The sequence below is a fragment of the Empidonax traillii genome, unplaced genomic scaffold (genome assembly GCF_003031625.1).
Source record: "Empidonax traillii isolate 1590-97213 ecotype Southwest subspecies unplaced genomic scaffold, ASM303162v1 scaffold761:size885847, whole genome shotgun sequence".
Taxonomy (NCBI): Eukaryota; Metazoa; Chordata; class Aves; order Passeriformes; family Tyrannidae; genus Empidonax; species Empidonax traillii.
This window is the reverse complement of record NW_020955954.1, coordinates 101,203-117,058: the sequence shown is the minus strand read 5'-3', so window position 1 is coordinate 117,058 and position 15,856 is coordinate 101,203. Positions and strand designations below refer to the sequence as shown.

General features: G+C 47.7%; 1 protein-coding gene across 6 annotated transcripts in view; it reads left to right on the top strand.

Annotated features, from left to right (window-relative positions):
- Window positions 1-15,856, top strand: part of CELF5 (CUGBP Elav-like family member 5) — a 34,295-nt gene that overhangs the window by 5,003 nt on the left and 13,436 nt on the right. For 5 of the 6 annotated variants that reach the window (XR_003573169.1, XR_003573168.1, XM_027900966.1 and 2 more), the window contains exons 2-3: window positions 182-264; window positions 10,862-10,913. Coding sequence is in view for 4 of the 6 variants with exons in the window: in XM_027900966.1 (XP_027756767.1) it covers window positions 182-264; window positions 10,862-10,913 (135 nt within the window). In the remaining 2 variants the exon portion in view is untranslated. The remainder of the gene's footprint in view (window positions 1-181; window positions 265-10,861; window positions 10,914-15,856) is intronic. The other variant, XM_027900967.1, reaches the window with a different exon arrangement.

Here is a 15,856-nt window from a genome sequence, read left to right as displayed (position 1 = left end):
GTTGATTCACTGGGACCCTTTTTGAGGACTTAACAGACCTTGGATGTGGCCTGCAAGTCCTTTTACATTATTTCTTTGTCTCTTTCCCTAGAGTCTTAGACACAACCGAATTATGTAACATTTGTGTTGATGTGCATCTGCAATTGCCTGTCTAATTTGACACTTGCTGTATTCACTGCAGGTTGTGCATTCCTCACATACTGTGCCAGAGACTCTGCCATCAAAGCCCAGACAGCACTGCATGAACAGAAGACTTTGCCAGGGGTAAGTCCCCAGTAATTGTGTCTGGATGCCATGGGCAGGCAAATGCGGGATTATCGGGGAGGGAGCAAGGGTGAGAAGTGGCTTAGATTAATTTTCCTGCTTGTGAAAGAGAAACATGTTTCAGGAGTTAGAACAGGGATATAGAAGTGGGAGCACAGCAGTGCTCTTCACAGAGCTGCTGCTTTTTTCTCTGCCTGGCCAAGGCTACCCCATGTAGCTCTGGCTAGGCCTGTTTCTATGCTGTTCTTTGCTCTCTGTGGTGTGACATGTCACCTTCACCTATCTGTCCCTATCACTAGGGAGCTGTGGGCTGTGGGGTGAAGAGCATGGGTGGAGCCTGCACAGTGGGCATGCTGGAAAGCTCACACGAGACAAGACAAGATACCAAACCCTTTTTCCAGGTGTGCAGAACCTCCTGGTGCGTCTGCTTCTACTCTGCCATTGCCCTACAGGGTACCTGGACAGACTTCTAGTGCTGTATCTGAGTTGGATCAGACGAAAAAAATACACTTGCCACATCCCACTGTTTGGAAGAGAAATGGGTTATATAGGTGAGACCAGGACTGCTGAACTGGCTGTCGTCTGTTCCTGGGTCCTGCTCCCTCCACAGCTGGTCTTGGGAGCAAAGTGCAGTAGGGATCACAGGAGGCCAGGCATTGTGGAACAGGTCCCTTCTTGCAGGGCAGTCCTCTGCCTCCCTGGGACCTGCTGGTGAGCTGAAAGGAATTCTGAATTGTTGCCGTTCCCATTTTGGTATGATTTAATAGCTTTGACTGGGCAGTTCCCTTGCTGTGCTGAGGGGGTTGATCATGCACATTGAAAGGATTGATTCATTTGGAGGTGAGTAGGAGGAGGAGTTGGGTACTTTTAGATAGAAGCTCACGCGAGGCCCTGAGTGCTCAAGGCAACAGAATAGTTAATGTAAGCCAGGGGTCTCTGTAGAGGGTTTAGGAATTATTAGCCATAACATTTTCTCTTTAACCCATATAGGTCCAAAGAGCTTCCCTAGTCTCTCCCAGCTGCCCTCAAGACCTCCACATGCACACATCCTTTTCTGTATTTGTTTACCTGTGCTCCCTTTTTGCATAAGCCTATGCTGGCATTTGAGCATTGGAAAATGCATGTAACTTAATTCCCACTTAACAGAATCTTTATCTCGGGACGGCCAGGAGAAAGAGTGAAAATAACCAGCTGCTCAGATCTGCCTGAGTTACTTTTGAGTGACAGGAAATGGTCAGCTTTTTGGACTAAAGCAATGTAAGCTTGTGTGTGTGTTGGTCCGGGGCAGAATTGATAGAGTCTGTGAGAACAAGTCAGAGGATGGAGGAGCAGTATGAAGAATCATGGTACAATGCTGGTAATGCAATGGGGAAGTCAGACACACCTGAATGTGTCTGCCTAGTAATACCTACTGAGGGTCTCTGAAAGGTTATTCATGTGAGGCTTGGTGGATTCAAGGCAATCTCAGTTTTGCTACGGTTCTACACTGGGAATTTGTTGCATGTTTCCCTACTGTCTGCGCTCTCAGTGGTTATATTGTGCTGCATGGAGCAATATTTGAAGCAGCAGTGTATCTATGATGTGGTGATCTAAAGGCTTTTTATGTTAAGGGAGGTGTAAGAAACTGCCTGGGAACAGTAAGAAGTCTGCTAGAAGAGTACTTTTGAACATATTTGTCTGGAGACAGTTAATGAGCAATGTGGTGTAATTATGTTTCAGAATTAGTATGAAGATGAGCTGTGTGGCATTTGGAGCTGTTTATTTTCAGGCTGTCAATACACCACTTCATCACATCATTTAGTTTTTCTTTTGTTAAGTCCCTCAATGACCAAGAAGGCATGATTCCCTCTCTCTCTGATCATTTTAGCAGTCATTTGGAGATGGTAACTACCAGAATGGAACAGACCTCCATCCAGATGCACATAGAGTTGTTCTTGGCATGGACATGGTGGTCTTGGTGACCTGAGGAAGCTTTCAGGTTTGCTTGTGTCTGTATAGCATTACCCATTCCTCTGATCCAGCTGATCACAGAGAATACTCCTGAAATGATTCATAGGTCAGAGTGCTGGGTATTTGCTTCCCTGTTTTGGGAACAAGGCCGTAAAATTTCATCACTGTACATTCACATCTAGATAATCTTCTGTTGAACTCTATGGTAAAGCCTATAACAAGAAATACAGTGAGGGTCCGAGCATAGGGCAGAGAACAGAATGTACTGAACCACACAACTGATATTTGAGTAGATGAGCTGTAGTCTGGTAAACAAGTAATTTCTTGTTTATTTTACCCCCATACTATCTCTTTGTTGCACAGAGCAATAGCAGGAAGAAAGTTGAAGGGTATATGACATCAATGTAGGGTGACACAAGCTGTCACCTGAGCGCATCAGCACCTGAACACATCACCTGACCAACCATCAGCACATTTAGAGACAACAAGGGATCAAACTGGCATAATAAGGATCTTCTGTTGATCCTGTACTTACTGTTGTACTACCAAGCAAGTATAAGATGCCAGAAGTACATTCCTTTATTGGTCTCAATGCCGAAAGCAGTGGTTGATCTCAACAGTTCATGAACCTGAATAGAGACAAATGACTTTCCAGGTCTAGACTGAGGATTTGGTAAGGTCGGATTTGTGGAAATGCATTGATATGGTTTCTGAGGGGTCCTTAGGCTGTGAACAGGTAGCTGGAGCAGGACTTCTGGGTTTTCTTCCAAGTCTGTCACGTAAGTCTAGGCCCACAGAGGTATTGCTTAGGCCCTCCAGGTCTGATGCCAGTGATGTCAGCCTGTCTAAGAATGTGGACGCATTGTTCCTGCACGGCCATGTGTGCAGTGTAGCTTTCCTGTATTTATAGTTATATTTGTATTTATAGTTATATTTTGTATTTATAGTTATATATAGTTACATAATCAGTAGGAATCACCATGATCTCTATTTGCTCCTGTGGCATTTCTGGCAAGTTCTCCTTCTGTGACATCAGAATTCTTTTTTAAATTAAGGGCTGTTGGATGTATGGTAACTAAAGGAATTTAAACTTTGAAAAGCTAATTTTTTGACAATAAGGCTTAGCATCTCTTTCCGAGATAGACAGAATTTTGGCTTTTACACCCTTTTGTATGGGCTAGTGTGCTCAGGGTGTAAAGCAGCAATCATAGAATCACTTAAGTTGGAGAAGACCTCTGAGATTGTCAAATCCAACCATTAACGCAGCACTGCTAAGTCCACTGAACCATGTCTGTAAGTACCACTTCTGCACATCTTTTAAATCGCTCCAGGGATGGTAACTCAGCCAATCTCACCTGTACAGTCAGCTGCATATTGTATTATCTAAAACACCTGTTCTGCCCTCTGAGCTGCTGAATTGTTGTCAGTGCAGTCTAGAAATAACAAATGTGTGAATATTCCTTTGGGGAAGGAAGGATGGAGCTTCCTAGAACAGAAAGGTAAAGCACATCCTTGGTGAATTAACGCAAGTGTCTTATCACCCAAGCTTGCTAAAGAGCTTAAAAGGATGCCAAGTATCTATGTCAGCTGGGGTGGGCAAGAGGAGTACCCAGGCAGGGAACCTGCTTCCACACCCTGTGATGTGGACTGTGACTTGTGAAGCTCAGCACAGCCAAGGCAGGTTTGCCCACTGCCCCAGTCGGTACGAGTGACAGGCAGGGAGGACATGGCAGCTTACTCACAGGGACTGTGCAGTGCCTAGACAGCACCAGCACCGTGGCCAGTTCTCTGTCCAGCACTACCTCCCAGCCAGTCACACACACTCCTCCTCCACGCCCTCCACGAGGTTCTCTGCTGTGTGCAAAAATCCCATTTCTTGTTCCCCAGTTCTGCTCCCTGAGGACAGGCTGGGGAACTGCACAACTAAGTCTGACTCAGTCCTAATAAAGCAGTTTGTTGAGTCTTCTGAGCCTGTCAGAGGTGGAGATGGATGTGCCTAAGGAACAAAATAGAAAGCAGCTCCCTCTGTGGCCTCAGTATGCAGGGCTTGGGGAAAGACGCACAACCCATATAGGCTGAACAGAGGCAAAAATATTCTGATCTGAAAAGCAGAGAGAAAATCAGGCCCTTAACACTTCTTCCTAAATCTAGTGTCGTCTTCAGCTGCCAGCCAGCTTAGCAGTGTAGTGTTTTGCCTTCTCCCCACTCACTGGCACACTTGTCCCTAGCTTGATGAAATGATATCTCCATAACCCATGCCTTTGATTCGTGATTGTGCCTTCACATTGCTGAGTTCTGAAAGGAATTGGAGAGGTTATTAATGACATACAGTGATCACACAGCAAGTTAAAGCCTCTTGCTAAGTGAAATTTGTGGGAAAAGCATCCAGCTTTTCAATATCTTGCAGAAACACTTTATGTCTCTTTTCATTTGCAGCCAGACAGTTGCAAATTACATAAAATTACTCCTGAAGAAGAGGAAGAAGAATAAAAGGAGGAAGTGGAGGGGGGAGGTTTAGAAAAGTAATTCTTCTGGCGGGGTACAGTTACAGTTTTATTTCTATGCAGAACAAAGAAGGGCTTGCTGAAAGGTAGGCAAGTAAGTGGCAGAAATTGGTATTAGTCCAAGCTAGGAATACGGGCAGTTTAAAAGCAGTGATGGGAGTACTGAAATGTGGCTACCTCATAGGAAGAACTCATGGGTGCAGAGACACAGGAATGGAAAATTACAGAAAGCATCAGTATGAGAGCAGAGAGAGACTATGGGAATGCACCAGGGGTTGACATGCTGCAGCACTAACTCAGATGGCTGGGCACAAGGATTAGTGCAGAGACCCAGCAGAGCTTGAACAGAGGGCATCCCTGTGGGTAGGCTGTCTCCTGTGCTGCCAGGAGCAAGGGCTCATTTGGGCCATCTGTTAGGATCCACAGCCCGTGATGATATAAAGGAGCAGAGGTGACTGGAGGGGCTTTGGTAGAGAGGTTGTAGCATCTCATTCTTCCCTTCCCTTTTGTTTGTACCATTACCGATGTGAAGGCAGCCTGGACCAGTATTTCTGAAAGTTTCTTTATGTGAACACTACAGGATATTGCGACTGGCAAAGCTGGGGGATGTGCTGAGGAGTGGAGTAGGTGGCCTGAATGTTTTGCTGGGGGCTGAAGCTGGGCCCCAGTTGTTAATCTTTGCAGCTTGAACCTTTGGGCGGGGGAGGGTGGAGGAGTTTTTCCCATGTCCATCCTGCAGGTTTGATAGACAATACTGGCAACTTCCTGAGATCCATGCAACATTATCAGTAGAAGGTAATGATACAGAGAGCGTGCTAAGGCTATCTCATAGAAGTGGCAGCACCAAAACATGAAGGTACTGGGCTAAAGCAGCCCCTGGACAAGAAGCAGCAGATGTGCCTGTTCCCTGCAGGGAGGATTGAAAACTCTTGTGCTGGTGAGAGTTTGGCTTAAGGGGCTGAGAATATCCTGCAGCAAGGCAGCTGCCCAGTGAAGTGCCAACACTGAAGAGGCCGGGGAAGAGAAAGCTTCCAAAGCAGACATGGGCTCCTGTGGCCTATGGAATTGGAAGAATAATGAAATTAAAGATCAGCACCTGTTCCCACATCTTGACCGAGTGCACACATGCAGGCTCTGTCCTGTGCACAGGGGGCCTTCCTTTCTCCAGAGAAATTACTACCATTTGCACAACCAGGCCCCTGCATCTCCCTGCAGCACAGAGCTTGGACTTTTGTTTCCCAGAGCTGGTGTGTTCCCTGGCAAGTAGGCTTACCTGTGCTCATGAACACACATGTACCTACACACCAACCCCCACAGAGCTTTCGTCTTTGCAAAGGCACCCACCCTTCTGAGCAAGGCTTCACATTCCCATCTCCTTGGGGTCATTTGATGTGTGTGCCTGCACATGAGTGTTTTTGAATATGGATATAAATAGGATCAAAAAGTAATTTATAATGGAAGAGACCTCTGGGGTCTCTGGTCAAAGAAGGACTAACTCCTTTAGATCACTGAGGGCCTTCTCCGAATAAGTTTTGACTATCTTCAAGGGGATCCTGCACCCCTAAAAGGAAACAGCTTATCTAGTATCAGCCATAATTTCTGTTGTTCAGCCCAGAAATAGCTCAGAAGATTGATTCGGTGGCACTGGGGCTTGGGCCTATTTTCTGTGGTTTTTCCCATGGCAGGTCTTAATTTCTGGAGATTTTGCACCGCTCAGACTGTTAGTGTTAACGGTTGCCAAGGGAACTGGTACAGCCACTGTTTGCTGGCAGAGGGTCCTTCTGCCTGGCCCCCTCTGCATTGCCATGGTACATTTACAGAGATGCCTTTCCTGGCCGCTGTCATTACTCTACCATGGGGGAGAAGAAGTCGGGGCACAGCTGCATTGAGGAGCTGCTGATGCCCCCAGATGACAGGTCCAGACCAACGGCAGCCTGTTAATCTGCCAGCACAGCTGTAAGAGGCCTTTGCAGACTCTGCAGATCCGCTGTGTCACTAGCTTGGAAACCTGCTGCCCTAGCTCTGCCATTCCCCAGTTTGCTGGGGTCCACGGGGCTCCAGCTTGTGCATGGAGAAGCACCTGAGCGTGCTTGCTGGACCAGGGCCAGTGGTGTACCAGTGAGCACAGGGAACGATGGTGTCTTGGTTGGGTGTCTTCTCCAACCAGCCTAGCAAAAAGATCAAAGCCATCTGAGGTTGACAGTCCTGCCAGCTTTTCCCTCTGCAACTTTCTTGCACTTGCTCTTAGTGACCCATCTCACATGCACCTTATCCCTGCTTTTTGAAGGCCTGATAAGCCCTTTCCACCTTGCTGGAAGTGACTCTTGTCACAAGGGCCTCCTTGGGCAAGTCTCTGTCTCTGTCTCTGCTGAAGCAAAATCCTGCAGCTGATGTAGGACTGTGGGCTTGGCCACCCAGCCATGCCTGGATCCTGAGGCCCATGCCTTTCCAGAGGCCAGAGTGATCTCTTGTGGTCTTGATGAACTTACTGGAGGAGTTTTTTGGGGTTTCAGTTCTGTCAGCCCTTTCTTTCAGCAGTGGGGAGGAGCAGGAGGAAGTTTGGAGCCAAATACTACTCTGCCCTGCTATAAAGCCCCCTGGAAAACAGAAAGGTACTTGCCTGAATGTGGCTCGGGATTTTTCTTCCTCTTGCCTCTTGAGGAAACTTGCCTTAGCACTTCTAGAAAAGGATTTGAGAAAGTTGGCACTTTCCTCTTCTCACCTAAAAAAGCTCTTCTGACCTTCAGTGGCACTAATCACAAGAGAGAGATCAGGGCAACAGATCATGCAGTGTTCTTCTCAGTGCAGTGCCCTGCAGTGCACTGAAACATCGAGCCCCATGAGGACAGACTGACTGATCATGGAGTCGTGAGGGACTGCACTCAAGTGTGTCTGCCACACAGTTATGTCCATGATTTTGAAGATTTTTTTTCCCAGCCCAAATGATTCTATGGTTCTGCAGTAGGAGCTGGAATTGCCAAATTAGGTGGACCCCCCTGCTGGTTATCTGGTGTTCTTGCACGGTAACGGTGCTGTAACTTCCCTAGAGATACCAGCTAGGCTCCTCTGGGCTGCAGTGACTTCCCTCAAATGGAAGAGGTAAAGTTTGACCATCCTTTCTGTGCATTGAGTTCTGTACGGGACAGAGCTCTTTGGCTGAGAGCTATATACAAAGTTTAGGACCCCGCAGGGAGATACTTCTCAAGGTCTTCAGACCTGTGTGGTTGAATTTGAGCTCCTGTAGGCTCCCTCTGCTTGAGATGCCTTCGATAATTTGTTCATCTTTGATGGCAACAGGGGACTTAGAAGGATTAAAATGGTGGTGTCCTGTTTGTGGAAGTGTCTGGGTGTCCACTTCTCTGCAAGGAGGACCAGGCTGCCTCTGTCTCAGCCTCTGGAAAATTTCTTGTATTTTGTTTTATTCTCTTTACCCGTATCTTCCAGAACAGATGAAGACCAGCCCCGAGACCCAGCCTCATGTTGGTGAGGGTCTCTCAAAGTCACTGGAGCTGGCAAGACCTCTGGAAATGGGCAGCCCTTGACCGAGAGCTTGATTTGACATGGGCAGAGGGAGAGTCCTCCTGTGCCCGCCTAAGGTGCTGTGTCAGGTAGTCAAGAGAGGAGCTGTGGCTGCACATGTGGGGTGCAGGACAGCACACATGCTTGATCTTGCCCTGGGCAGCCCTGCTTCTTCTTGTGACTGCAGCCAAATGCTGCGTCCAGACTTGCACCAGTACTGACCCACATCACCCAGCTGACGCTGGCACTGGCACCTCCGCTGCCGCTGCATGGTGTTTTGGCCCTGCTGTGAGCCTGTTTGTGGGTCTGTGACCCTGTGGGGTGCACTGACAAGTTCAGTGGGGCCAGCTGTGGCTCACCACCCCCGGGGTTGGCCCTGGGGTGAAGTCCCTGGGATGGGGGCAAGGATAGGGAGGGACAGATGGGTTGAGGGGGCCCCCTCCCCAGAGATCATATCAAAATGTCTCTATTGTGCAAAGCAGAGGGAATGCCCCCAAGAGCTGGTTTCCATGGCAACCGCAAATGTCAGGTTCCATGTGGTGAATAACCGTTTCCATGACAACACCTCCTTTATCCTAGGTGCTGGGAGTTGGAGTGACAGCCCTGTTGGGGGAGGGGACAGGGAGATGGCCTCAGGTGCTTAACCTCCCCCTCACCTCCCACTATCCTTCTTGACTTCTTGCCCTTAGCCCCAGCATCCCTGGGTGGGTGGTGCTAGAGGGGGGTTATATGTGTGCCTACTAGCTCTTGGCTTCTATAGCAGCCCTTCTGCCCCACCTACCCCAAAATGTCTTTGCTTCTCATAGGAGCTGAGATCTGAGTCTGTCCCTCTGTCTCCCTCCCCATCAGTTTAGTTTAGTTCTGGCTTTGCATCCTGGGTAGAAACAAAACTATTTCTCAGTGCTGTGGGAGCAGTGGGGAGTGACATGGCCAGCTGCCCCTCTTGGCTGTGCACCGAGCACACATCTGGGCTGCCTGCCCTCTCCCACTCAGCCTGCTCCCAGAGCACTGCCAGCCTCAGCTCACGCAGGCATATTGCCAGGGACTGTGAGCAGTGATAGGAGCCTATGCCTCTCAGCAAGGAAATTGGAGGCTTTGTGGAACAATCTCTGACTGCATACTTCTGAATCCCTGTCCCACATCCCACTCAGCTCATGAAAGAGATGCCAGGTCCTTGGCAGCTCTTGTGGGGAGCAGCAACCTGGAGGCTGGTGAGTGCTGGGGCCACATGGCAGTGCAACAGGGTATCGGGAACTCTGCAAATCCATGCAGCTGATGATGAATGGGAAAAGGATCTGCAGCCTCTTCCCTAAATGATGCAGCACCTCCTGGGAGATGGAGTGGGCACTGCTGCCTATCAAGGTGTAGCATGGCAGCAGCTTGGCTTCTCTTTCCTGTGAACTGCAAACTTATTTCACTCATTTCCTCCAGCTGTTGTAAATGTGGGCTCTACCTCCAGTTTCTGGCCAGTCTGACTCAGCCTTCCACATATTGCATGCCGGCTTCTAAACACATTTCAGGTGGTGACCTTTATGGCTTGATTTCATTCTATGTTTTGTTGCTGTTTTTCCTGAGGAAGTTTCTTGAGAGAGGGGACAGACTATGCCTGGACCTGCAGCTTGTGTGCAGGCCTCACCTGCGATATTCTGATTGGTTTTTATTATGAATGTCACCGATTCCAGTTACTGTCAACCTGTCTGAATGATGCTGAGAGACATGGAGTGAGATGTGCTGTGAGTGTGGGTTTGCCCTGTGTACCATTCTTTGGAGGAGATTCTGGCACACTTGGGTCTTGCTAGATGGGGAGGAGGTTACAGCTTGTCAGTTGCCTCTCTGGGCAGCACAGGACATGCAGGCCTGCCAGCAGATGAGAGTTTTGCCCTACTTTGCAAATCAGACAGTTGAAGCTGTGGGCTCCTTAATGCAGCTACTTCTGTCTTACCTGGAGAGTCCCCATTTCATATGAGCTAAGCTACCCTTCAGGCTTGTTGTTTGTGGTTGGATTATTGCTGATGACACTAATGGCTGCAAGAGAGGTAAAAAGCTCTTCTCCATACCCAAGCGAGAGGAGTTTTGGCACTTTTAACCTGGGTATTGCCCCTGAGGGCCAGAGATGTTGCTTGAGAGCAGCACTGCCCTTCTCAACAGCCACTCTGGTGCACAGAGCTCTGTCTGCATGAGGGCTGGGGAAGGGGAAACTTAACATGCCTGCCTGCTGTTCTGCTTCTAGCCAAGGTCAGAGGCAGTCTTTTTTCTCTCCTGCAAGGAGAGTAAGTGGCTTAAGTAGGTGAGGTGGCCGTGCCTGGACTGAGTCAGGGCAGACATAGGAAGAGCTTCCAGGCATAGTCTCACCTTAGGCCTTTCTTTGCACTTGCTGCATCTTAGGAAGCAGAGGTTTATGGATGGTGAGCATTTCTAGGAGAGCTGTTGTCTCAGGCAAGCAGCTGAGCAGGGAAAAGTGCCAGGTTTCTTTTTGAAAAGTGGTCCTTTCTCCAAGGGGATGTACTGATTGCTCGTACTCTGCACAGCAGGCAGAAAGCAGCACCCTGTTACCACTGCCATTAGCACTGTGCGCTGGGCAGATGGGCCAAGCTCTAACCCTTTGCATTTCTCTTTCATTGCAGATGGCGCGCCCAATTCAAGTGAAACCTGCAGACAGCGAGAGCCGTGGAGGTAGTTGTCATCTCTCCTTGTTTCTCCTTTGGTGGCTTTGCGCTTGTGAGAGGGACCAGGAAAAGAGAGAGGCTCCCGACCCTGCCTTCCTCTACCTGCAGTCTGTATGAGGAGATGTTTGTATGTGGCAGAGGGGCAGGAGAAGAGCTTCAACTTGACACAGCATGCAGCTGACAGCACCCCAAATCCTAAGGGTGATAATGTGGCTGCCTACTCCACTCTCTTTCCCAGCTCTTTGAGGGTACTATTAGCCTGACAGTGCCTGTCCCAGGAAGTTACTGAAGCAGACCTGCACTTAGGTGCATGGCATTGAGGCTCCTGGAGGGTGTAAGCTGTTGGGAAGAGATTTCTTCATTTGTACACCTGATCAACCCAATAAAAGCCAGATCCCTGCAGCAGCACTGGCTTTTTAACATGTTCAGCTCACTGCTCCGCAGCTGATTCTCCTGTCTGCAGCTCACTCCTCTGCCTCCCCCATTGCTGCTGAACTGTCTCAGCCTCCCACTCTCGGTCCTGCAGCAGCCCCCATCACATTGTCAAGGCTGCAGTGCTGTTGCAGAAAAGATCACATGATTGGGAAATAATGTCTGAAGGGAAAGAATCCTGAAATGGAGGTGCTGTCAGCCTGCAGGGGACCAGCTTGGTCAGAGCAGCATACGAGTTCAGAGCTGGAAGACTGGGAATGAGAGAACCTGTTCATTTAATGGGAAGCTCTCAGCAGCTCAAATGCCTTCTCCAGGTGGAGAGGGTTCACCCTTCAGCCCTTTCCTAATCCATTAATTCATTTATCTGCTCTTCCTTGTCTTACTGATATATTTCTTTTCCTTTTGTTTCCATTTCTACGTCTGCCTTTCCATGCCTTGTGCTGTTGGTGCTGCCCCTGAAAGCAGTTTAGTAGAGGCAAGGGGAGGATTTGTGTGGTGCTTTTTGTGCTGTGGGACAGCATGTCCTGCATGCGGTATTTAGAATTGGAAGGCTTTTGTTTTAAATTTTAAGAGGTCATTTCCAAACAGTTTGTAGTGACTTTCAATTATTGCATTGTCAGGAACATGAGACATGTTTTATAATATAAAATATATATGTGTATATTTACGGTTGTGTGATCGTCCTTTTAAAAAAAAATTGTTTAAGTCAGATAGATTATTTTTCCAAATAGAATCTGTAAATTTTGGTTATTTACTTGAGGAATAACTTTTACTGAAGTCTGGGCAAATTTATTCTCTTGAGCTATACTGACAATCCAGGAATGCTACCTATAGTCATGCTCCTTTTGAAAAGGACTGTGACTTAAATCTCCAAAGAAACTAGCGTGCCTAAACCACATTCACCTTATTTCAGCCCCTGGTTCAGAGTTGAGTTTAAGGTCCTTACCTGTGCTATAGACCAGTTCCTTCAGGGTGTTTCACTGTTGAAAATGATGTTAGGAGTGAATGAAGTATTCTTTAGAAATGCCTGCAGTGGGTATAGAGGGGGCTGATTACTCACTGACACCTCACATTGCCTCTGGATTCAACTAGTAGGTGGTCAGTCCATCCTCTACCACACTGATTTTAAAAATTTTCAACCCAGATTTCTAACTAATTCAGAAATTACGTTATTCTATCTGAGGTTACTCCTAATGAGTCTTTAAAAAAAAGAAAAAAAAAGCATAGGAGCCTAGGAAAGCCTTTGCCAGTCATCCTGGTGCCAACATTGCAGAGCCAGTAAGTGTCAGACATGGCTGCAGAGCAGCCCTCCCAGCCCAGAGAGATAGACAGCAGGACCTGCTGCAGGGCCTTGGGCGCCCCCTTGACACACACCTTCCCAGGCAAATGCACACATTCACCTTTGTCACCCTGCATTATGTCTGGACACAACAGCAGTAAAACCAGACCAAACAGACAATCCATGCTGTGAAAGGACCAACTGCTGCACCTTTGTTTTCTTAGGTTTGTGTCTTTGGTGAGTGCAAGTCTGGCATCTCTTGATATCTACTGCTAGGCTGAGGTCATTTCTGCAGTGTGTCTTTTGCTGATGGGCTGCTACTGGCATCTCTTCTATACACAGCCACCAAGTATTAAGTGTTGGGACATAACATCTCTGATGCTTCAGTTTCTCTGTCAAATAGAGCTGAAACAGGCCAACAGGTTAAAAACCAGGATGTTGATTTGGAAGCAAGCTTTTGGTCAAGGCACTGGACTCTGAAATCTCTAAGTTTATGGAAAAGTGCCACATTCTCTAATGATTGCAAATGTCAGAACATCAACTCTGCTTCCGGTGGACAAGGCCTTAGAGAGCAGCAGCCTTTGTAGTCTGAACACCTGTCTCTCTGCAGCCTGGGTACCTCACTTCCTCACTTTAGAGCTGAAAAGCAAACAGCTCCCACAGGATCCGTGACAAACTGTTGTTTTTTTTTTTTTTCCTGAGGCAGAAGCAGCATCAAGACAGCACCCTATGTTTGTCTGAATCTGTTGCTCTTTTGAAATGTTTCTGTCATGATGCTTCACTTGTCAGAGAAGTGGATATGAGCAACTTGGCAGATACAGGAAGAGCCATTCCCTGTAGCAACAGCCCCATGCTGGCAGGAGGTAAAAGAAAGATTTGGGGCAGGGCAGAACTGCTTGGACTAGGAATTTTTCAAGGGAATAGGTGCATGCATCAGTGAAGCACTGCTCTGCATTATCCTTTAAGGGAACATCTCCAGGGACTGACATTTCTCAAATGAAGCACCCTGAATTAAGTACATGAAGTTCGAGCACCAGAATTTGTCTCCTGGTCTAAGAGATGCTAATTTTTATGCCAAAGGGACAGTTTTGTCCAAGCCTTGCAGGGGCTGTGTAGGGGTATCTGGATGCTCGGTGTTACTGTACTCTGCAGAAGGAATTCACTAGTAAAAAGTTCCTGCCTGTATTAGTTCAGAGTGGGACCTGTGATTCTGGGGTAGGCATTGTCAGCTTTTTCTTTCTTTCCCTTATGCCTGTGGTACAAGCATGAGAGTATCAGGAGGAGATGGAGTGAGGGGGCAGAGGAGCTCGTCTGCTTCTTGGTAAGACCTGGAGCATTCTGATGCAGTGATGTGATATGACAGCCAGCCCAAGGCCATTAGTACTGCCTAGAGACATGGAAGCTTTATGCATATCCAAGGAGATTTGCTGCATTACCAACGGCTTTAGCAGGCTTCCTCTCTCTCCCTGATCCTTGCTGTTGACAGCTGTCGGCCAGATGACCTGAATCCACTGGGCTTAGAGGAGTGGTGTCCAGTACTTGTGTGCTCTCCTCTCTCTCTCTTTCTCTCTCTCTTGGCCATAGCATTTGGACTTTATGGCCTCGACTCCCTTACTTGTTCCCTCACCACCTTCATCAGCAGTGTGCTCTGTGATGGCCCACCTCCTGCTGTCTGGGTGGCTGACTGTGCCCAGAGCATGTTTCCATGGGAACTCAATAGTCAGAGATCAGAATCAATTTTCCTGGTTGCTGGACAGCATAGGAAATTGCCAATCAGAGGGTGAAAACCAAGAGCTATAGGGAAAGCGAAGGAAAAACAGCAGGAGGAGGGCATGCTGTTCTGAGTAGGAGACGAGATCTTCCAGTGCTGCAGAAATCCCTGCTGGGGAGCTGAAGGAGCTGATGACCTGCAGCACTGCCCTGAGAATGCCAGCTGGTTTGAGATTGACTGCTTTGGGCATGATGATAGCAGAGCTCAGGTGAAAGGGCTGGGAAGAGATGAGGCAGCCTGGTTATTGGTGGGGGAACAGTTCTATTTGGAAGCTCACAGAAGCTAGAGGGCACCAGATCATGGGTTGGGCTCCAAGATGTGAAGAGGTAGAGGTGAGCAACAGGGGAGCCCTTTCACAGGTTCCCCAGCTGCTGCAAAGATGCATTGGAGGGGAACAGGCTGGGCCTTTTTCCTATGTGCAGTCTTTGGAAGTGGGCTGTAAGAAACAATCACTGTGCAAAAATCTTTCTCTTATGTTGCAAGTGACTTCAGTCCCTTCTAATATTGCTCTCGTGGGCATTCAGAAAAGATTCTGAACTCATAGGTGTGTGTATTTATATTAGCCTTTGTAGCTTGAGTCCCTAAGGTATCGCAGTTTTAAGCTGTTCTGCATAGACAGGAAGACCAGCATTTTTTTTCTTCCTAATTCAGAAAGGAAAGCTGAAATTCCCACATAAACACAGGACGTCCAAAAAGTTCTGTTAGTGAGCTGTGTCAGACAACAGAAGACCTGCAGTAAAACTGCAGGAACGAAGACTAGCATTCACTGTTTCAATGGACTTTTCCCAAAGTGCAGGGTATAGAAAAAGGCTTTTGATTCAGCAGAAATGGTATGAGGAAGAAACCACAAGGATTATCCAAGAAATTTCAGGGCTCTCTGGAGGAGGAAATAATGAGTAACTTGTGATTTGGTGTTGATTTGATTGCAAGTTGACAAGGTCCCTTTTCGTTCAGTACCTTCATTGCAAAGGTGTGGCCTTTTGCATCCATTAGACTGTTGTTTGGTGGAGACAAGCTTTGGGTGGCTACAGTAACCATCAGGTCTTTGCACTGAACTAGTCTTCAGCCAAAACTGGAACCACTTACCCAACTCTCCCCTGGCTACCCTCTGTCCTTTCACAAGAATCTCACACAAAATCAGACCCAGCAAAAGGCCAATGTTGCCAAAGTAGCATTATGTCCATGTAGCTGTGTTTTCCCCCCACCTAGAGCTTCCCCGCTGCCATTCTGACCAAGACAGCCAGGCAGTCGTCTGAGGTCTCTGAAGAGAAAGGCAAGACCGTCAAGTGCATTTCTGGCTATTAAATCTTAGCCCAGTTATTTGCTTGCAAGTTCAAAGAATGAGGTTATTTTACAGTACTTGAAGTCACTAAAAGTATTCCCTAGTGAATTTTTCCCCTTTGTTGATGTGGTTTTTTTAAGGAACTTCTGTTGTGTTTGCAATACAAAGGCAGCAACATGGGGCACATAT